This window comes from Lutra lutra, chromosome 2, assembly GCF_902655055.1.
Source record: "Lutra lutra chromosome 2, mLutLut1.2, whole genome shotgun sequence".
NCBI lineage: Eukaryota > Metazoa > Chordata > Mammalia > Carnivora > Mustelidae > Lutra > Lutra lutra.
Genome location: NC_062279.1, coordinates 105993026 through 106015554, shown reverse-complemented (window position 1 = coordinate 106015554; position 22529 = coordinate 105993026). Strand labels below are relative to the sequence as shown.

Here is a 22529-nt window from a genome sequence, read left to right as displayed (position 1 = left end):
AAAAGCTTCTGTGTAATACAAGAAATAAATAATGAGGGCTTACAAGGAAGTTCTAGCACTTAAGAGAGAGTGCGCTAAAATCAATGGCCTGTTTTCAAATCCTGGTTTTACCATTCACTCCTCTGACATTTGAGAGAGTTACTTGACTTCTCTGTTCTTTAATTTCTTGATCTGTAAGATGGAACAACAATAATAGTAGGGCTGTTTGAAGATTAAGTGAATTAAAATGTGTAACACATCAGTAGCTGGCCGGTGCAAATGCCTAATGGATGTTAGCTATAAACCGTGGAAGAAAAATCAGGGAGGATAGAGAATAGGGCAAGAAAACGGACATCAATATATGTGAGATGAAGAGAATTCCAATTATATCCCTGGATTCTGGTTCAGTAAGAATGTAGATATACAATGATAAGATACAGAGAGTTTTTGTAGAAAGATGATGAGTTTAATTTTAGATGTACTGAGTTGAGTCACCCAAAATATATTTAAGTGGAGATATCTTTTATGGAATTGGATATGTGAGTCTGGGATTCAGGAAAAAAAGTTCTGGAAAATAGGTGTAGGTATGTAAAACTGAGGACACAGAAGCCATGACTTTGATAAGATCATGCAGGAAAGTCTACAGAGTGATAAGAGGGTTTGAGGACCAGGTGCTGGGGAACACTAACACTGAGGGGAGTCTAGAGGGAAAAGAGTCTGCACAGAGCTTGAGAAGACAGTCAGAGAAAAGGGAGGAAAACTACGTTTGGTGTTAGCCAAGCCAAAGGCAAAATAGTGAGAAATATGGCAAATAAGTCTGTGGATAACAGAGCTTGCCATTGTCCCCCAGTATCAGCATTCCCCTTGAAGCAATACCATTTTTACCTGCAGCAAAATAAATACTTCATTTCCTAGCCTCCCTTGCAATAGGGGTGGCCATGTAACTAAAGTCGCAGAAAATTGTCCTGTGACAATATGCGGGAACTTTAAGAGGCAGATAGCTCCTCATTTACCCCTTCTTCTCCATATTTTCCTTTGTTCTTCTGGACATTACCTTGTCCATGAAGACAAAGCTAAGTGTGAGCTGGAAGAAGCTTGAATCGCAGAGGACTTTACAGAGCAGAGCTGCCATATAGACCTAAAATACATGCCTTTAGACCATTACACAAGAGAGAAATGGACATCTCTTATTTAGGCCAGTCACGTTTTGTTTTGTTTGCTGTTTCTCCTGGATGAACTTAATTCTAATCAACACACTGTTTCTTCTCCTTCCATAAAAAGATGTTTTGGGAGAAATCATAACAGTTGAAGTGACCCTCTTCACTCCCTGTAAAATCTAACTCAAAAATCAGATGAAAATGTTACTTAAATTGTTACTGATTAAGAGTGTTAAGGACTGGATGTTTATTTCCCTTTAAAATCTGTATGTTGAAGCCCTAACCTCCAGTGTGATGTTATTTGGAGGTGGGACTTTTGGGAGATAATTGGGTTTAGATTAGATCATGAGTGTGGAGCTGCCATGATGGGTTAGTGTCCTGTGTCAACAGGAAGAGACATCAGAGCTTTCTCTGTCCACCATGAACAAGGCAATGGATTAGTCAGCCAAATGCCAGATCATGGATACGTTTCCTTCCTTCCTTTCCTAGGGCCCTTCTGTTCTCCAGGACGGGGTAGAGCAAGGATGGGAAGCGAGAAGAAAGAGATGGGGGGAAGAGTAAACGCTGTTTACAGAAATCACTACTATTGACCTTTAGTCTCATTTAGTTCCTGCCTAACCTGGGAAAAAACCTGACAATAGAGGATACCCTAGCGACCCTGGTTAGGGTTACAGAATTCCTACCAAACACAGGAGCCAGGTGGTGCATGCAACCATGGGAGAAACACAAGTAAACCCCCGAGTATCAATTTCGTGAAGACATTTGGAAAAAAAACCCTTTTCACAGAAAAGAGTAGAATGGAAAATTTTCATGAGCTCTTAAGAGAAAATGAGACTTCAAAGTTGTTTCATATCTGTGGCAGTGGCTTGGGGTAATAACTCTACGTTCCCTGGGGCTCCTATTTTTCTTCTGGTATCAGGAATATTTCAGTAAAAAATTCTCAGAAGCTCTAGAGGAAGATAAGTTCAGAAAAAATGGATTCGACGATGAGATCAGTGGTCATGGAGGAAGAGTTAGGGTCTCCGTCTGACTATTTCCACCATTAGTGATGGCATTTGGGGCCAATCAGTCTCTTGCAGTGAAGTGGTTGGATTGGATGTTCTTTAAGTGTTGCTCCAGTGCTCACATTCTAGAATACCACTGTTTATTTTGGTGATAACTCATGGTCTCTTCCCTAGCCTTTTTGACTTCCTGGATATTTAACTCTAGGTGGGCATTTTTTCGACCAAGTGGCACATTAGAAAAACACTAGCTCTTTGAGAGTTGAAAGCTAAATGTTCTGGGCCTGGATTAGGAAGAGGTACAATAACTTTTCCCTCCTCAAGGTGGGTAGCACCGATGACCCTGTTCTTAGACCAACCAACCCATAATTCTTGATTTCTCTCATCTTAGTATATACCTCTCTCAAGGGTGTGAGCCTCGGCTACAGCTAGTGGCTCTAGACCACCGGCCAGCCTCTAAGTTAATGTAGGACCAACCACAGGCAGATGTGGTGACAACCACAGCAACCATGATCACCGCGATCCTTCTGTGTGACAGCTAGTAGGGTCCCGGACACAATTCACTATCTCCAACATTCATTCCATTCATTCAGTGCTGCTGAGGACAATGTCCTAAGTGCTGGCGAAGCATCAGTAGTGAAACAGATAAGAATTCCTCTCCTCCTGGAGCTTATGTTCTGGGAGTGTTCTTCAAGTCTTGTTCTCTTGGAGGACTTGCTCTTCCCATTTGAAATTTGAAATTCCCAATTTGAAATTCCCATTTCAATTCCCATTGAACAGATGAATGTGGCATCCATTCCTAGCTGCTTATCCATTCTTCTTTGTTCCAAACTAATAAACATTAGACCTGCAACTCACCCACTTAAAAATACTGACCTTTCTCCAATCTCTGGTAGTCGGGGGTGCCCAAGGATGGGTGCAACTGTGTATTTGTGTGTGAATGTGTTTGTGTGTGAGATGCAGTAATGTGTGTGTGAAATGAAATCATGAGACACAGGTTGAAGGCACTGGAAAGGGCTTCTATTCTTCCCAAATGAAAAAAAAAAAAAAAAGGCCTCAGGAGAAGGTGGTTTGCTTTACTGCCTGAAGGAAGACATGATTGACAGTGGAGCAGCCATTGTGAGACCAGGAGGCCACACACCACACGTCACCACTGTACATTAAGTACTAGGAAGGAAAAGGCTGTGAGGAGCCAACCCCAGCTGCCCCAGTTCTGAGCTACTGAATTATGGAATTCTTGTTCTGTGAGGAAAAAAGCCCTTTTTTGGTTAATTGCTCTTTTTTTTTTTTTTAGATTTTATTTGACAGAGATCACAAGTAGGCAGAGAGGCAAGCAGAGAGAGAGAGAGAGGAGGAAGCAGGTTCCCTGCTGAGCAGAGAGCCCAATGTGGGGCTCGATCCCAGTACCCTGGATCATGACCTGAGCAGAAAAGAAGAGGCTTTAACCCACTGAGCCACCCAGGCACCCCGGTTAATTGCTCTTGGTGAGGTTTCGTCCTAGGTGAGCAAGTACAGTTCTCACTGATCTGAGTGACTCGGCATTGGCTGCAGAACTCATGGTGACAGCCGGAATGAAAGCCCAGATTTGTCTCCCACCAAAGGCCATGTTCTCTCTGGGCTACTGTGCACCCTTAGGGTTTGCAAGTTTTGCACCCCTACAAATGCACTTCTCACTTTCACTCCCTGGCTATGGGGAAAGTGTTCAGGGTCTCATGGAACTCTTAATATTTGTAGGATTTAGGACTTCATTTCTATGTGTATTCTGTACAATACCTGATTTTTCATGGCTCCATTCAGGTCTGCCTGCACAGCTAAGTGCTGACTTCTGTGAGCCGGCCCCACAGCACAGCATCCTGGAGCTTCCCATTCTCCTCAGAGAGCAGAACTGTAGAACTTGTTACTAAGCCACCCTGGCTTTATTTTTACTACAAGAAATAAGTCCTTGTACCCTGAGACCTCACTTGACTGCACTCGGGAGACTGGAAGCCCAACCCACATTGTATCCCGTTGTTCCCTGCCTCCGGCTGATTTGTCTTCTCCTGTATGGATTTGGGTATACTTGACCCCCACCCCCCAAGAAAACTTTTTTTTCAGCTTCTCTGAAGCTGATAGCTTTTCTATTACTGTTAACATTTCGAATAAAATGCCCTGACCTTCCAGCTGCTGCATCTGAGTCTTGCCCCTACTGACCTCACACATTCCAGGACGCAGGTCTGGGGTAGCCCAACCTGTCCCCACTGGCCAGAATTAGCTAGGTTGAACCTATATGTGTCCTGAGTACAATACACACACACACAGAGATGCACACATGCACACTCTTTAGAAAAATTATTCAGGTGAGCTATTTGGCGGCATCTTCCACGTGGCAACAGGACATGAATTATCAGTGACTAAAGCCCTTCTTACAAAATCACTGCTAAAGGCACAGATTCCTGCTTCAGGGACATACAAGAGACACTGCTTTAGGAGAACAAAGTACTGCCATAGAACAACAGTGCATCACCACTACACCTTCAAAGAACAGAAAGCTCTAAATTGTCTTTCCATCGAAGGATAAACTCGCCCTCAGGAAAAGGCAAACGAGAAATTGCAGTTCTTTTACCACAAGCTTCTTTCAGCTCTGGTTCTCAGTACCGTGCGCAGGAGCTAAGCACCTAAGGTAGATCCAAACCTAGTCATAACTCCATCTTTTTTCCTTTTCTTTCTTTCTTTCTTTCTTTCTTTCTTTCTTTCTTTCTTTCTTTCCTTTTTTCTTTCTTTCTTTCTTTCTTTTTTGAATGCTTTGAAACATTACAGCGTTGTTGCAAATGTAGATAAGAGATTACAAGCTCCCTTTGGGGTATCCAGCTATGTGACAGACCACCTCAAAACTTAGTACCTTAAAACAACTGTTTTGATTTTCTCTCACAATTCTATGAGTTGGCTGGAATCAGCCATGTGGTTCTTCTACTCCCTTTGATGCCTGCTGGGGCTGCAGTCAGCCCAGGGCTGAACAGACGGAATGGTCCAAGATGGCTCATTCACAAAGCTGGTGCCTTGGCAGGGACAGCAGGAAGGCTGGCCTCAGCTGGGATGCTGGGACAGCTGGGCCATTTTCTTACATAGTCTCAGGTCTAACCTCTTTCCATCTGACTGCTCCATGTGATATTTCCAGCAGGGTAGCTGGACTTCTTAAATGCAAGTTCCTCAAATCGCTAAGGTAGAAACTTCTAGGCTTATAAAGGCTGAGGCCCCCAGGCTCTGACACAGCATCACTTCCACTGCATTGTAGGAGTCAGTGAGTCTCAGGGCCAGTCCAGAGTAAATATGGCACTAGACTGCACAGCAGGGTGAATACCAGGGGGCGTGGTCTGTTGAGGGCCATCTTTGGAAAGTGTCTGCTGCATTGTTGTTCATTGCTGTTCACGCTATCGAATGTGGAAATGATACTTGATATGTTCAGTCATGCTTTATAGAAGAAAATACATTGGCTTATGAAGTCTATGAATCACCAAAATGCATAGATATTGGGAGCATCTAGGAGCTACACACATTCAGTGAATCTGATTGTTTGAAAAACACGATCAAGAACTTTAGGGAAAAGAAAATCACATTTCGTTCTGTGGTTACATTCATAAGAAGTCAAGCTTTGTAAATAGATGGGTAAATTAAATATTCTCAGGCTAATAAATTAGTAATTCCATGTATTGGATATTTATTAAGAATAGGCACTGAGCCATCGTTATTGTTATGGGGTTTTACTTAATCTTCCCAAATACTCCATAGGGTGAGTATTATTAACTCAAATTTCCACATGAGAAACTGAAGTTCAGTGAGATTTTGTAACTTGCCTGAGATGAAACCTCTAGTTATTGGATGAGCCAGGATGTAAACCAATGTCGAAATGATATCAAAGCCCTCGTGTTCTTAAACCCTACACCAGCATTTTTTCTGTTTTGTCTTTGCTCACTCTTTTCTTAAATTGTTACAGAGTAATCTTCAGTTTAAGTGGGAACAAGAGCCACCTCTCATATTCCCATTTTCTAAAGATTTAGAGCCCATTTCCTATTTGACAGGCTGCTGCAGTCAAGATTTTAAAATCCAGTTTCTATCTTGGCATGATAGTCCAGACAGTTCCCCAGAGCTCTCATATCTACAAACATATGCCTCTGTGCTTAAACTTGAACCTCATCCAAACCCCAAGGTTATTATTGAGTAAAATCCTCCTCCTGGTTTATCTAGGTATCTGGAAAGTTTCCCTCTGGCACTAGAGCTGTGAATCACAACCTCTCATTCGTGCCATCTAAGGACAGAGAAATGGGACACCTGTGCTTTTCATTTTGTGGTAACATGATTTAGGAAATGTCCCACCAAAATCAGGTTATCCAGTGAAATGGAAGAGCTTTGGTGAAAGATTTAGTGATAGAAATTGCTGGGGGCGGAGGTAAGCGTAGAAATTGCCAGTGAACTTTGCACTGATATGGCTACCGTGTTTGGGTCATGGAGGTCTCCTTGGCACTATGCTCCAGCCACATCAGATTGCACTCCTTTATGAGAATTTCCTGTACTCTGCTGCCTCTACGCCATTTGTCATTCAGAAAGTCACTTGCTTTGGGGTGCCTGGGTGATACAGTCGGTTAAGTGCCTGTTTCTGTTCAGGTCATGATCTCAGGGTCATGAGATCGAGCCCTGTGAGATACATCGCCTGATGTTGAGCTCCCTGCTCAGCGCAGAGTCAGCTTGAGAATCTCTCTCCTTCTCTGTCCGCCCCTCCCACCCATTCTCTCTTTCTAAAATAAATTAAAAAATCTTTTTAAAAAAAGTCATTTGCTTCAATCTCCACCTTTCTAAATCCGTCAAGTCCAAGCTCAAAGTCCATTTTCTAAATCAAGTTTTTCATCATCTAAATAAAATAAATCTCTCTCTGTGAATCTGTATTAGCTATTGCTGGAGAAAAAAAAAAATCACCCCAAAACTTAAAGGCTTAAAACAATACTGTTTGTTCATAATTCTCTGGATTGACCATTTGAACAAGGTTCAGCTGGGATGGCTTGTCTCCAGGTGTTGCTGGCAAGCTTTATTCATGTGTTTGCAATCTATAACCAGAGGCCACCTGGCTGAGGAGACCATACTCCCATGCTCAAGGCCTTGACCATGTTGTTTGAAGTAATTGGGTAGTTTGAGCCTTCTCTCTTCTGAGCAGAGAGTGGATGTCACAAGACTGTTGTAGAACATCATTTTGCCACATTTTATTGGTCAAACCAAGCCACAAGGCTAGCCCATATGTCATGCATGGAAATTAAAATATGACTCCAACTGTTTTCATTTCCTTATCTATTTTTCTATCATCTCCCGCAAAGTTGCAACTCATGATTGGTAAATGCAAAAACTGTGAACACATTCGAATGACTTTTCTCTATAAACCATAATATTTTTATTTTGAAGTAATTGTATACTTAACAGAAAATTGCAAAACTAGTGCTGGTAGTTTCCAGATAGCCTTCAAACAGCTTAACATCTTGTATAACCACTACAATGGTCAGAAAAGGAAATGAAGTGTACTTTTGTACTATTAACTAAACACTATATTTGAATTTCAACACTACATTCTTTTACTGTTCTAGAATCTATCCAGGCTTCCATTCACATTTTTTTGGTCACATTTTTTGTTACACATTTTGACCATACACATTTTTTTGTTACTTCCACAGTCTTAAAACACTGAGATTCCTCAGTCTTGTCTTATCTTTAATGACCTTGATATTTTGGAAGAGTATCAACCCATTATTTTGTCAAGTGTCCCTCATTTGAGTTTGTTCATGTCTAATTTTTTCTCATGATTCGACATGATCACATGCATTTTGGGCAAAAGTACTACAGAGATGGTACTGTGTCCTCCTCACTTGTATCACGGGTTTATGATGGGAATGTGTGTTATTCCTTGGTACTATTGACCTTGTTCATTTGGTTAAGGTGGTCTCTGTCTGGTTTCTCACTAAAAATTTACTGTTGGGGCGCCTGGGTGGCTCAGTGGGTTAAAGCCTCTGCCTTCGGCTCAGGTCATGATCCCAGGGTCCTGGGATCGAGCCCCGCATTGGACTCTCTGCTCAGTGGGGAGCCTGCTTCCACCTCTCTCTCTCTGCCTGCCTCTCAGCCTACTTGTGATCTCTGTCTGTCAAATAAATAAATAAAATCTTAAAAAAAAATTTACTGTTTTTGCTTTTAATAGTCAGGAGATACTTTGAAACTATGAATTCTCCTCAAAACGTTATTCCACGAAATCAAACACTGAACGTGGTTTTGGCTGCAACAATTATAACTTCAGTGTTTGTTTAATGGTGATTTTCTATTCTCCTCTTCCTTCTATATTTATTCATTGAAATGTACTATCAGGAAGATTTTCCTTTCTCATTTATATCACTATGAACTCTATTTTATCTCAGGGTAGCATTATGTATGTTGCTGCTCAAATATGTAAGCCATAATATTTTTAATTAGGAAAAACTCTTCTATAAGCATAGAGGCACTTGACACACTCAAAAAAATTTTGCTAAACGAAAAATATTAAAATTCTGATTGTAGATCTCTCTATATTGAAATACGTAGATATTTGAGCTGAAATATTTTCACAAGTACTAGCTTCTAGCCTCCATTTGAATTCTTATTTTTACAAAATAAACTCATCAATAAATTGTTTTTATTTATGATTTTTGAATATTTTTCCAAATATAGATATTGTAAAATCTGGTACAGAATATTATTTTATTCTATTTAATAGGAACTCCATCAAAACTTCTTTCTATAAGTCAAGTTTTCCAAAATGTTATTATAGAATTTTAAAATTAAATCTCTTTACCATATAAACCCATTTTTTTAAAGCTAACTCCCGGTTTTAGTAGTGATAAATTTCAGTGTCTTCCTATTTGCAATTTCTTTTTCAGTAATTACAATTGTAAAGATTAAAAAGCTGAAGTAGGGGGCACCTGGGTGGCTCAGTGGGTTAAAACCTCTGCCTTTGGCTCAGGTCATGGTCCCAGCGTCCTGGGATCGAGCCCCACATCGGGCTCTGTGCTCTGCAGGGAGCCTGCTTCCACCTCTCTCTCTATCTGTCTGCCTCTCTGCCTACTTGTGATCTCTGTCTGTCAAATAAATAAATAAAATCTTAAAAAAAAAAAAAAGCTGAAGTAGTTCTTTTTCCTCTTTCTTTGTTGAATACTTTAACTAAAGACTTCTCATTAATTTTGAGTAAAATGTCAATTTCTTAAAGTTGATTACTGACCAGCGACAAAGAAAATATTACCATCATGCATAAGACTGTTTTTTAAATTAATATCAACTTTATCCTCCAGATATTGTATTTAGTTTACTCTAACTTTGTATGTATAAAGCTGTGTGAATTTTGACTACAGTTACCATTTCAACTAATAGAATATCACAGCTTTAGTACATAATCACCACAATCTCAATTTCTGTTCCATAGATTTATTGTCTTTATTTTTATATATTTTTTAAAGATTTTATTTATTTATTTGACAGACAGATAGAGAGCACAAGTAGGCAGAGTGGCAGGCAAAGGGAGAGGGAGAAGCAGGCTCCCTGCTGAGCAGGGAGCCCCATGTGGGATTTGATCCCACAACCCTGGGATCATGACCCAAGCTGAAGGCAGACGCTGAACTGACTGAGCCACCCAGAAGCCACCCAGAAGTAAGAAGATTTCTTACTTTAATAAAAATACTAGTTTACTGAGATGTTGTGCTCCCCCAAAATATGTATTCATATTTTCATTCGCATTCACAAGCTTAATTTTTAAAGTAAGAATAGCATTCACAATTCACAAAATTCACCTTGGAAACAATACACTTCCAAAAATTGTCTTCTGTTCTGTGAATTGGTTAAACTTTTTTTTTTAAAGATTTATTCATTTATTTATTTATTTTAGAGAGAGAGAGAAAGTGAGGGGAGGGGCAGAGGGAGAGAGAGAGAGGAACTTTAGCCGGTTCCACACTGAGCATGGAGCCTGATGCAGGTTGGATCCCAAGACCCTGAGATGATGACCTGAGCTGAAACCAAGAGTCAGATGTTAAATCAACTCTGCCATCCAGTTGCCCCTGGTTAAATATTTTTTTATCATTATAGGAATTAATTGATTTTTAAATTTAATTTACCTGCTCACACTGCTTAAAACTGTCATAATTTGACTATTTGTAAACTCTTCTGCCATTGGTATCAACTCATTAATAACCATTGCTTTACATTTCTCATGGGCCCAAGGAAACTCAGAATTTAAAGTGAGAACAATCAGCTTAGGATAACTGTCCTTTGACCTAATGAAGCCATGCTGCATGAAGTGCTCAATGTCACCCACTTCTGCTGCTCCAAGTGTGAAACCACGTGCTCTTGGGCTTAACATCGTAGGTAAGATTTCTACAAGTGGGAAGAAGTTTGGGAAGAAGGTCCCAAGGGAAGGGAACAGCCCGAACAGAAGCTCGTCCGCAAATGCCAAATGCCAAGGTTTGAAAACAATGGGCACAGTCTTTATAAAGCAACGACTAACTTCTGATGTAGATATTGCTGCTGCTTCAGCAGATTTCTGTCTTTTGATTTTCTTACGGTCAGTGATAGTATTAAGAACCCCATGGTGGATAGCGAGTGTTCTGTGTGTTAAATGCTCATCATCAACTTCCTTCAACAACAGAAAATCAACACTTAATTTTTATTAAACATGCATAGATGAACCCCTTGCTTCTGAAAGGGCTTATTGCAAAACATAACCAGATCATTAAGTAAGCATAACCAGTTAGCATAACCAGATCATTAAAAAGTTATGGATTTATATCATAAGATAAATTACCAAACTATTGTAGCAACGGAATCTAGATACTCTGTAGCAGGACTGCAAAGCTTCTACCTCTCCCAGGAATTTCGCTTACATCTAATCTTTAATTCCCTATAGGTCCTACTAAAACCCACTGACTAGTATCCTGGAGGTTTTGTGCCTCTCACAGGTCTTGGCATGGGCCACCCATCATGGGCCCTGACATAGTCACTGCTATCTCCAGTGGACAGCAGAATCTGTAGCCTCAGACACATCTCCCAGCACTGCCAGAACAGGAAGCAGTTAGTTGAGCTTCACGTCCAAATGTCATCTTCTTATCAGCCAGTGCAGTGCGTGCCATACTTCAAAAGGTTGGGAAAGGAGGGATGGGCTGTCTTTCAGAGTTTACCATGTGTTACAGGGAGAACTCTGTCACATATACCTGCCTCTTATATTCTATTAGGAGAGACCAGTTAGAAATGGAGTACAATGTAGAGGTCTCACCGAATCTCTTGTAGTACAATGATTAGTCATGATCCTCCTTAAAAAGGAGACATTCCAGGACAAATGCTAAACTGGACTGAATGCTAGAACAATAGGCTAAAACCAGGATGTTCTAGGTAAATTAGGATACTTGCCTCCTTAAAGCTGGAATTGTCTTTGACTTTAGCACAGGTAACCAATCCCTAAATCTTGTTTATGCTTCATTCGACATTTCTCTTGAATCTGACCCCCCTTTTTTATTCTCATTGTATCCTCCATAGCCTAGATGCTTGCTACCACACACCTGCACATTATTTATAACAACATATTTACTAGTCTAGGACTCATTTTTTCCTTCATTCCATTCTCTTCCTACTTACCATCATTTTCTTTCTCCAGAAACTTGTATGTCTCATCACACCCTTGCTGAAAAATCTTTCAATTTTTCCTCAGTACCTGCAGAGTAAATTCCAAATTTGATTCCAAGTATAGTCTGTCTCTATTCTGAACTTGCAGATTAATTTCTTTTTCTTTCTAAAGACTTATTTAGAGAGAGAGAGTGCGCTCATTTGTGCAAATAGGAGGAGGGGTAGAGGGAGAGAATCTTCAAGCAGACTCCCCACTGAGCACGGAGCCAGTGGGACTTGATCTCACCATCCATGAGATCATGAACTGAGTTGAAACCAAGAGCCAGAGGCTTAACCAACTGAGCCATCCAGGTGCCCCTAAGATTCATTTCTGATTCACTTTTGCTTCAGATTCATCCTTCACTCTTGCTTGGCTTGATCTCTCGCCATTTCCTAAACATGCTTGGCATTTGGCATTTGCTGTCCATGCTTTTGTTTATGCTGTTGCTGCTGCTTAGTCTTCCAGACCTGGATCCCACTTGTTGAAATCTGGACTGTAACTCCAAGCCCAAGTAACACCTTCAAGGATCCTTCTGTGATTCCCCAGCTAGAAATAGTCTTCTTATCCTCTGAAGTTCTGCAGTAGTGTAGAAAATAGTTTGATGGTGTATTACCCAAATAACTTCAACTCAAGGAGCTTTTCAGTGGCAAACTTTTGGAGGACAGAGATGATCTCTTTCATCTTTTCATACCCAACAATGCTTTATATATACTGCTACTTAATAACTATTCATTGAGTGAATTAATAAATGAATGGCCAATCAATCCACACTAAAGTAATAATGAACAGAGTCCTTCCTTCAGAAAATACATTTACAGCTTATTAGAAAATATGTTAGCTCAGGTTGCCATAACAAAATACCATAGATTGGGGGGAGGAAGGCTTTAAACAACAGACATTTCTCACAGTTCTGGAGGCTCAGAAATCCAAGATTAAGGTGCCAGCTGCTTCAGTTCCTAGTGAGGACCTCCTTCCTGGCTTACAGATAGCTACCCTCTTGTTATGTCCTCACATGGTGAAGAGGGAGAGAGGGAGCTCTGGTCTCTTTTTCTTTCCTTTGCTAAGCCCATTATGGGGACCCTCTCCTTGCCTCATGACTTCATCTAAACCAAAATTACCTCCCAAAAGCCTCATCCCCAAATACCATTACACTGAGGGTGAGGGCTTCAACATATGAATTTTTGGGGAACACAAACATTCAGTACAGAATAGGGACATTCAGTCATAAGTAATGGTTAAATTTAAACCTGTCTGTGGGAGAATCTTTTTGAGTGAGCTGACCTTTGGGTCTATAAAACACTACAAAAGGGTGATTCACCTTTGCATAGTATCAACCTTGCTTATTAAACTTTGGGTCTCCCATAAATACTAAACAAGATGAATTTCATTTTTAAAACTCTGATTTTCTTTAACAAATAAAACCACAATGAGTAAAGACATAAGGTGTGAGTGTGTTTGTGTCTATATAAGTCTGAAAGAAAGGATCCACATCAAACTGATAACAGTGGTTACTTATCAGGAAGATGGTGGCATTGAAGAGGTATATTACTCTTGTACTCCTGATTTGTTTTTAATATTTTTGTAGGGAACATACACTGTATGCTATATCTGAAATAGGAAAATAACCAAAAATTTTAAAGATGTCTTAGCCTCTGTGGCACTATGTATATGATATCTCCGATGTGGTAACTGCCTTCAAAAAGTTTACAATATGGTATTCCCTTTGCAACTTCCAAGACATGGAGGGGATAAAAATTTGGCTCAATGCTTCTTCAATGATATCTTTGTATTTTTTCCAAAATCTCACCAGAGTAAGAAATTAATCCTGTGATTGAGAGTAAAAATATATTTAGAAAGCAAGTAATATAGAGGAAAAAGGAAAAGCATGGGAAAAGTAGAACTTGCGTGTTTTAGAAATTATAAAAACCCTTCACACAAAAAATTTTTCAATCCCAAAGCCAATGGATTCATACACTTGAGATCTGAAAAAACACTGACTAAAATCGGTAAAGCTATGAAAGTATTTAAATATTTAATTCTTTAAGGATCGAGTAAGTGTTAGCCATAAAACAAAATGAGAGAACATCTGGAAGGCAAGGAGGTTGAAAGATTGAAAATTAAAAAGCAAATTGTATGCTTTAGTGCTACTGTGGGACTTCAGCAAATGGATAGAAACCCATTTGAAGACAAATACAGAGTTTGTGTAATTACAATGAGCCTGAAGATGGGTTTAGCATTTATACATCTCCTGGGAAGCTTGGTGAGTCAGAAGCATAAAACCAAAGCAAAGGGAGGTTATTAAAATATTATTTCCTGTTGTATTGTAGAACTCGAGAAGAGAGTAAACATACCGATTACTTGCATGGCCGGTTCCACGTCTGTTGTGGCCTCTTCCAACAATGACAGCAGTTTGGCTGATATCTGATGCACTGATTCGATGTTGCTAAACAAGCTATCCACGTCCAGCTGATCAATCTGAAGAAACACAAATAGTGAGCACCAGCTGATGGAGAGAGACGCACTGTATTTAGGATGTTTTCTCCTACTAAACAGTAAGCATTTTAAATGCCAAACCGTGCTGCTTCCATCGACCGTTCCTGTAAACATTCTTATTTGGGATTTCTAGAGTAAATGTGCAGTTTTTCATGCAAAGAAAGTGGGGAGGGGTGCTGCATCTGTTCCCTCCGCCTTTTTCTTTATTTTGACCAAGTTTTAATGACCCAAATATACATATACATATTCCTATAAAACCAGAGTAGGAAGAAGATTTAAGCCACCTATTCAGTACTTTTATTAACTGCCATCTATGAGGGTATGTACTAGTGTGTATGAATTTAGAATACTTTAACGCTTATACAGCAGAAGTCAGACCTTACTCTAGGCAAGTAACTATTTTCAAAGCTGTTTTAAAACCACAGATGTTCTAAAAGTGATGACAAGTAGATATGCTGAGTTGCTTCCTGCTTTTTTCTTAAAAGAAATGTGAATGGAAATTTCACCAAACATGTTCTACTAATTAAAGATTCATCATATTTTGTAACTTCATGTGCGCCCTCAAAAACCAGTATAATCATTCCTGGATCTTAGAGCTGGTGCTTATGATATTTTATTTATTCATCCATCTCTCCCTCATTAACTATTTCCTGAGGTCCTTCTATGTATCAAGAATTGTAAGAGAAACCCAACTCTGTCTTAGGCATTGGATGATTAGTAGAGGGATGACCAACCACCCTAAACTATCTAAATAGAATTTGATGAGATATGTGCCCCGATTTTGTGGATCTTACTCTAAATTTTTCTCTTGAGTTTAAGTCTAATCTCCTTTCATAATCAAATAGTATCTAGTTGGCTTATGAACAGATTGGTACAGACTCCACTGGGCTACCACAGGGTATAGGAGTAGGTGACTTTCTCCATGGTTTACTGAAGGTGGGGTCATAGGTGGATAATCATGTCATCAATACTCAAGTCATGGAAGAGCTTCACAGGTGGAAAGCAGAATTGCCTGTTCCAAACCAGGTCAGTATTTTAGGGGTGAGAGGGACAGGGGGTTCAACTAAGGATCAAAAAAGGAGGCCAAGAAATGAAGGGGAATTGGGAACAAGGAATATAGGGGAAGAGGCAGATGTGGAGGAATTCTGGAGATGAAAGTGAACACTGTAGTTTCATCTTCATACTCTCAGCAGCTGTGTCTTTGGGTGAGCTAAGTCTGTGGTGAGCGAAGGGGAGGGGAAGAAGCAGGCAGGTTGCTCATCCTTTTTTCCCATCCTTTTTTGATTTTGACTCAGCTGTTGTGTCCCATACCAGACAGAGATATTATTCTGATAAGGCTATTCTGTTATTAAACAAGAAGCATTGTTTCACATTCCACCTTTTTAAAAATTTGGTGACTATGTCAATTATTTCTTATGCAATATGATCTAGATATCCACATTCCTTCCAAGAATCATGGGAAATTCCTCACCTTCCTATCATCAGTCTTGTCCTAAAGAAAACTTCCATCCCAGCCTTATTTGTAATCAAATTCCACATGGTTCTATGTAATGGATTTATTTCAATACTTTAAGTATTATTTAATTTTATATTTAAAATTTTAAATTTAAAGAAGATTTTATGTCTTCTAAAATAACCTGTATCTCTGTACTGTATCATTACATTGCAATCATTATTAGCTCTTAAGGTATCTAAGTATCTCATGAAATGTTCCTTTAAGTAGTTATTCTAATTGGATAGGGCACATATGACTCTTTTGCCTGAAATCTATAGCTACTCAAGACCTCCAGTTTCTATTTTACAAAATGTATTTAATATTATACAGAATATCTAAAGGGCAGATAATAGTTACATGACTCTTTTTGTTAAATGATAATTTTAAATAGCTAAAGATGTCATATATTTCCTGGTACCACTGACTTAACACATTATTTATTCTAAGGAATGGCTTTATGCATTGAGTATTAATTAAATAGCAATGGGATAAATTTGCATAGTGCAAAATATGTTTTCCAAAAATTGTATATGAATCAGATAGGAGAGGAACAGAGGGATAGTCTTTTTTTTTAAAAAAATAAGATTTTATTTATCTATTTGAGAGAAAGAACATGGGGGGGGGGGGAAGAGGGAGGAAGAGAACCAGTCTGCCTGCTCAACAGGGAGTACCATGCAGGGCTTGATCCCAGGACCCTGTGATCTGAGCCAAAGGCAGAGGCGTAACCTACTGAGCCACCCAGGTGCTCAGTGAGAGAGAGTCTTAAGAAGACTCCATGCTGAGCATGGAGCCTGACATGGGACTTGATCTCATGACCTGGAGATCACAACCTGAGCAGAAACCAAGAGTTGGACACTCAACTGACTGAGCCATCCAGGTGGCTCCAGATTAGTTCATTTTAGATGTGCTAGTTGAATTTTTCTTAAAATCATATTTTGAAATGAATCCTTCTAACATAAAAATTTCATCCCCAGTTTGCTTGCTTTATATGATAAAAGATCAGATGTAATTGATATAGTGTACCTTGTTGTTATTTAATTTTGTTATGAAAACTTTATTCTGAAAAGTTTAAATACTTTGTATTTATTATTTCACATGTCATTACAGCTTCTCTGTAAGATATGAATGAGTTTGAAGATAGGAAAATTCATGTGAAGAGAGGTGCCATGCTCAAAATTGGGAAGTCAGGACAGAGTTGGGACTAGAAATTGACCCTTTAATCCTATACTTTAGACCATGACTAGCAAATACTTACAGAATATTTTGTCATCTCTAGATTTTTTGGCTTGCTCCTGAGTTTTTCACTAAGGTGTCACTTCTACAATTCCTTTCTCAAGGTCAGAATCCTGCATATCTGTCTAACTTAGATTTTAAATTCATTTTTCAAAGATTTAATTCTATATTCTATCTATAATCTTAGCTCAATGTGGCAAACACTAAGTAATAAGAATATAGCATTTAATTTCATTTCTTTTTAAAGAACAGAAAGGATTAAAACATCAATTGGCCTGTATCACCATGGGCCTATGGGGGATTCTGTGAATCATAAAATAAATTCACATTCAGTCACTGCTTTGCCAGGAACAAACAAATGTCTGATCTAAATAGGCTTTTAAAACCAGTAGATGACTTTATAATTATTGATATAAATTCAAGGAAGCATTTATATTTATTTATTAATCATTCACTAGAAATAGACAATGCTCTAAAAGCTTAAGCTGAGTTACATTTTAAATGGATTAAAATTTTATTTTTTGGAAAAAAAGATTTATTCTAAGTATACATTATCCGAAACAAAGTCAATGTATAATAATTCAAACTTACAAAACAGAAAAATTAAAGGTTAGTGTTTCTGGTGGCAACTTAATACTTTGTTTTACAAACATATTCATCACAAGATATACTTCAAATGGCAAGTTCTCATTATACTTTATTAATGTTGAATTTATTAGTTGTGTGCATGCAAAAATCCCCAGGTATAAATATCTAAGTAAAGGAAAACAGACTTATAGCATTACATCAATTCAGAGACTAAAATCACGGGGTAGAATTACTTTGTACCCCGCAAGCAACTTAAACCCACTGTGTTCAAAACATTCCTTGCATTTTCCTGTATTTATTTCCTGGCCTGAGCTCTTGTGCTCACAAATGCTTTGCCCTCATGAAACCTTGCAACATTCTACCTGTCTGAAATGAAGATGGTAGTGACAGTGTTTGTCCAATAGTTTTGACCATCTCTCTGTCCTTTCTGTTGCTCTTTTGGGGGAAGCCACAGCTCCCCAACTCTACCTAATTTGGTGGAATTGTCAGTCATGATGCTCTGCTCCCTTCCCTGTTCCCTACAGGGTGGGCATATGACCTAGCTGGCCAATAGGCATTGGCTCAGGATGGGCAGGTTCCCAAGCAGAACCAATGAGAATCTTCCTTGATTTTTAATGAATGGTTCTTGGGAAGTAGAAGGGCCTGGTTTATAATGCCTTAAGTGTGTAAGTTTCTGTCTTTATCAGTTATCTTTGTGGAGAGTTTGACTGTGATCAAGTTGATAGAGAGGGAAGGCTAAGCCTGGATCTCTCTTGCCTAAAGCAAGACATCCTTATTACAGAAGCTAATAAATTGCCTTTTTATTTAAGCTAGTTTGAATTTTGTTACCTGTAACCAATAGGGAACTAATACACTTTTCTTTATTTCTAGCCCCAAATCTCACTTCCTCTTAAGAAAAGGTTCCTGCTCTCTTGATTAAAATTAACCTCTTCCTCTCCTTTGCTACCATGACTCTTGCTTTGTATGACTCAATGCTGATATTGAAACCCATATATACCCATATATACCAGAGATATTTATTAATTTATCTGTCTCTATGTCAGAACTGTGAACTCCTCCAGGACATTTGTCTTTGTGAGTTATTTGAATACCCCACTGTATCTAATATACTACTTGGCCCATATCTAGTTACCCAATGGAATTTTGACCATTTAAATGGAATCTAATCACTATAATTCAAATGATATATTTACTCTGTGGAAGCCATCAATAAATGTTCCTCGTAATCACTCTGTTGGGCTCTGAAAAACAAGTACAGTGTAAAAGATCAAAAGTGGTATGAAGAAAAAAAATAAAAATCACCTAATTTCCTTGTTAAAAATATCACATTAAGTGGATATTTTATAACTTTCTACTTAATTTTTATCTACAAACTGTTGTACTCAGTTTGGCTATTAGCATACCTGGAAAATTTGCTGACAGAGGGCAAATTTCCTGTTAGTTTACACTTGGGAAATTCCTGTTTATTGTTTTCTGTTTAATGAGCCCTGGGACACTCAGCCTAAAACCCAGTCACAGAAAGAAAAACTAAACTGTCTGAGGTGTCAGCAGATTTCCAATCGTGGACACCTTTAAAAGTGAACATTGAAAAGAAGTCTAGGGGGCGCTTGGGTGGCTCAATGGGTTAATGCCTCTGTCTTTGGCTCAGGTCACGATTTCAGGGTCCTGGGATCAAGCCCCATGTCAGGCTCTCTGCTCAGCAGGGAGCCTGCTTCCCTTCCTCTCTCTCTGCCTGCCTCTCTGCCTGCTTGTGATCTCTGTCTGTCAAATAAATAAATAAAATTTAAAAAAAAGAAAAGAAAAGAAGTCTAGGAACAAACTCTTTAAAAAAACCAAACATGGGGCTCCTGGGTGGCTCAGTGGGTTAAGCCGCTGCGCTCTGCTCAGGTCATGATCTCAGGGTCCTGGGATCGAGCCCCACATCAGGCTCTCTGCTCAGCGGGGAGCCTGCTTCCCTCTCACTCTCTCTGCCTGCCTCTCTGCCTACTTGTGATCTCTGTCAAATAAATAAATAAAATCTTTAAAAAAAAAGTCTATCCTGTCTGATATAAGTATTGCTATCCTTGCTTTAAAAAAAAAAAAAAAAACCCAAACACTATTATCATAAAAGTAGTTCATGTTCATTGTAGAAAATTAAAGATGGGCAGATAAGTAAATGAAAGACTACACAAACAGCTAGAATCCTACCACATAGCAATAACCACGGATATTCTGAGGTATGTCCTGTCAAGTTGTTTTTCTCTGAGTGTGTACATCTGTACAAAAGACTTATACACTTCAAATTATGTTTTAAAATTCGCCTTTCTTAAGGGTGCCTGCGTGGCTCAATAAGTTAAGCATCTGGCTCAGGTCATGATGCCAGGGTCCTGGAATTGAGCCCGGGTTGGGCTTCCTGCTCAGTGGGGAGTCTGCTTCTTCCTCTCTTTGCCCTTCCCCTTGCTCATGCTCTCTCTTGCTCTCTCTTTCAACCAAATAAAAATAAAATCTTAGGGCACCTGGGTGGCTCAGTGGGTTAAAGCCTCTGCCTTAGTCTCAGGTCATGATCCCAGGGTGCTGGAATCAAGCCCTGCATCGGGCTCTCTGCTCAGCAGGGAGCCTGCTTCCCCCTCTCTCTCTGCCTGCGTCTCTGCCTACTTGTGATCTCTGTCTGTCAAATAAATAAATAAAATCTTTAAAAAAAATTAAAAAATAAAGTCTTTAAAAATAAATTAAATAAAATAAAATTTGCCTTTTTAAACTTAGTGTAACAGGAACATCTTTTTATGCCATTGATCTTCCTCAATTGCACCATTTTTAATGTCGACATTATGTAGAAATACTTTAGTCTATTTAACCAGTCACCAAATCTTTGAAATCTAAATAGAAATGTCATTTTCACTATTATAAGCAGCTCTCCTGGCTAAAATCTGGTTTACACACATGATTATTTCCATATGATAAATTTCATAAGTATAACTATGGAGCTAAAGTTATGAATATTTCTTAAGGATTTTAGCAAGTCTTGACAAATTTTAGCAGCAACTACAAACATTGTTTTTCTTCTAATAACTGCGGATTAAAAGACCTCAATTAGATATTATTGTCCTGACCTCAATTTAGAAATATATTTTTCGGCTTCTAATTTGATGATCAAAATCACACAGCTTTAAAGTTATACACACACACAATTGTAGAAGAGCAATGACAATAAATAACATAGATTTTGCAGATCATAGTGATTTCCATCAATCAAATTTTCCTCTGGAAACTGTTTCTGGAAAAGACTTCAGTGTTTCTATTTGATGTGGTCGTGCAGTAAATCTAGGTTCAACATAGGGTCCAATATTGGGCCCTTAATTAGAAATCATACTGAGGAAATCATAATGAGGAAAGCAACTTGAACATTGTCTGGTTCAGTCTTACAGAACGCTGGTCCTATCCACCCCTTCTAGAAGGCATTTCCACACACAGCATTATGGGGAAACCTAGGTATGTTCTCTAGATTAGTTTGCCCCATTATTAATCTTGGAGCCTAAAGGCCAATGATATTAAGACTGTAACTGTAAAGAGTATGAGGAGAAAGGAAGAAACTTGAAAAGGTATAGAAATCTATAAGAAGTGGAAACCCAATGGGGACATTCTGAGAGGAAAGAACCAGGTCTTGTTTTATTTTTTTAGTGAGGCAATTGAGAAGGAAAAGCTTGTGAGACAGAAATTGCAGCAAGTAGAAAAGAGGATGTTGGCAGAAGGCCCTGGCAACCACAGGGCTAGGATAATTATCTAATTACTAGGACATTTACTCAGACAGTTGGCTTCTGGATTACAAAGCTTTTCAGAATAAACTAGCCATTATTTCATCAGGTTTCTCAAAACTGCTGATTTGTGTGTGTAAGATTTCCTGCTGTGAAGCTAGATTCTAAACTGGCTAATTGAGTCAAACTACAAATTGAATCAATATCACAGCTAGATAGCAAGTCTTTTAACTAATCTTGCAGCTAAATGCCCAACTTGCCCGATAACTATCTGGAAACATTCCAGGCCAGAAGACAGAATGTGGACAGACCTCTTTCGGGCTATCAATCCCTTTGCAAAAGTAAGGTTGGGATTCTGAGACAGGCATCTCACTCAGCTTGTGAAAGAGGAAAAGCAGAGCCCACAGAGGTTAGCCAGGCCAGAGACTGTGGTCCCATTTAAAAAAATTTCTGAGACCTCTGAGAGAGGAAGAGGATTGAGAAGTTCCTTCCAAACTTTGTTTTGACTACTAATAGAAAAGTCAACTTCTACTGATATCCTTGGATAAAAGCAAATAGTTGATCAAGGGTCCCTGGCTTTGTTTCTCTTACCTGCCTTGACATAGGGACCGGCAGGAAAGAAGTTACTTGGGGTTAGCAGTGGTCTTCACATTTGCTCTTCTTTCCTACTTAGAGTAGGAAATGCCCAGATGACAAAAAGTACTGCTAGGAATAGCCCTTCTGAGCTAAAGAGCCAGTAAATCTTATGACCCTTTAGAAATTCTAAAAGAAAGCATGGGATAAACACTTAAGTTAAATTGTCAAAATACAGAGGGCAGGTGTTTGGACACTCCATGTAGTAACTGAACCACTAAATTCCAGATTCCAAATCTCAGGGTCATGACTAGTTCACTCTAGTGTCACCTGGACCTCAGATATCAATAGTTTCACCCCACTATCTCTAGAATTCTTTGAGCCTTTCTTTTTTTCTTTTTTCTTTTTTTTTTCTTTCTTTTTTTTTTTTTTTTTTTTTTTTGGTGACTCCATATCAGGTCCTACTTTGTGCCTCTGAAAAAGCTTCTAAACTCATCTTTTTTCCTGGTTGCCCAAATCAGCTTGCTTGATACTTTTGGTCTTTCATGAGCGTAAGTTTAATAAGGTTTATAACACAATGATGAACTCTCCTCC

The 22529-nt window shown here is 39.0% G+C and overlaps 1 protein-coding gene across 3 annotated transcripts in view; it reads right to left on the bottom strand.

Annotated features, from left to right (window-relative positions):
- ARHGEF38 (Rho guanine nucleotide exchange factor 38) overlaps window positions 1-22529 on the bottom strand; it is a 141681-nt gene that overhangs the window by 59401 nt on the left and 59751 nt on the right. For all 3 annotated transcript variants that reach the window (XR_007125185.1, XM_047718136.1, XM_047718137.1), the window contains exon 3: window positions 14174-14297. Coding sequence is in view for 2 of the 3 variants with exons in the window: in XM_047718136.1 (XP_047574092.1) it covers window positions 14174-14297 (124 nt within the window). In the remaining variant the exon portion in view is untranslated. The remainder of the gene's footprint in view (window positions 1-14173; window positions 14298-22529) is intronic.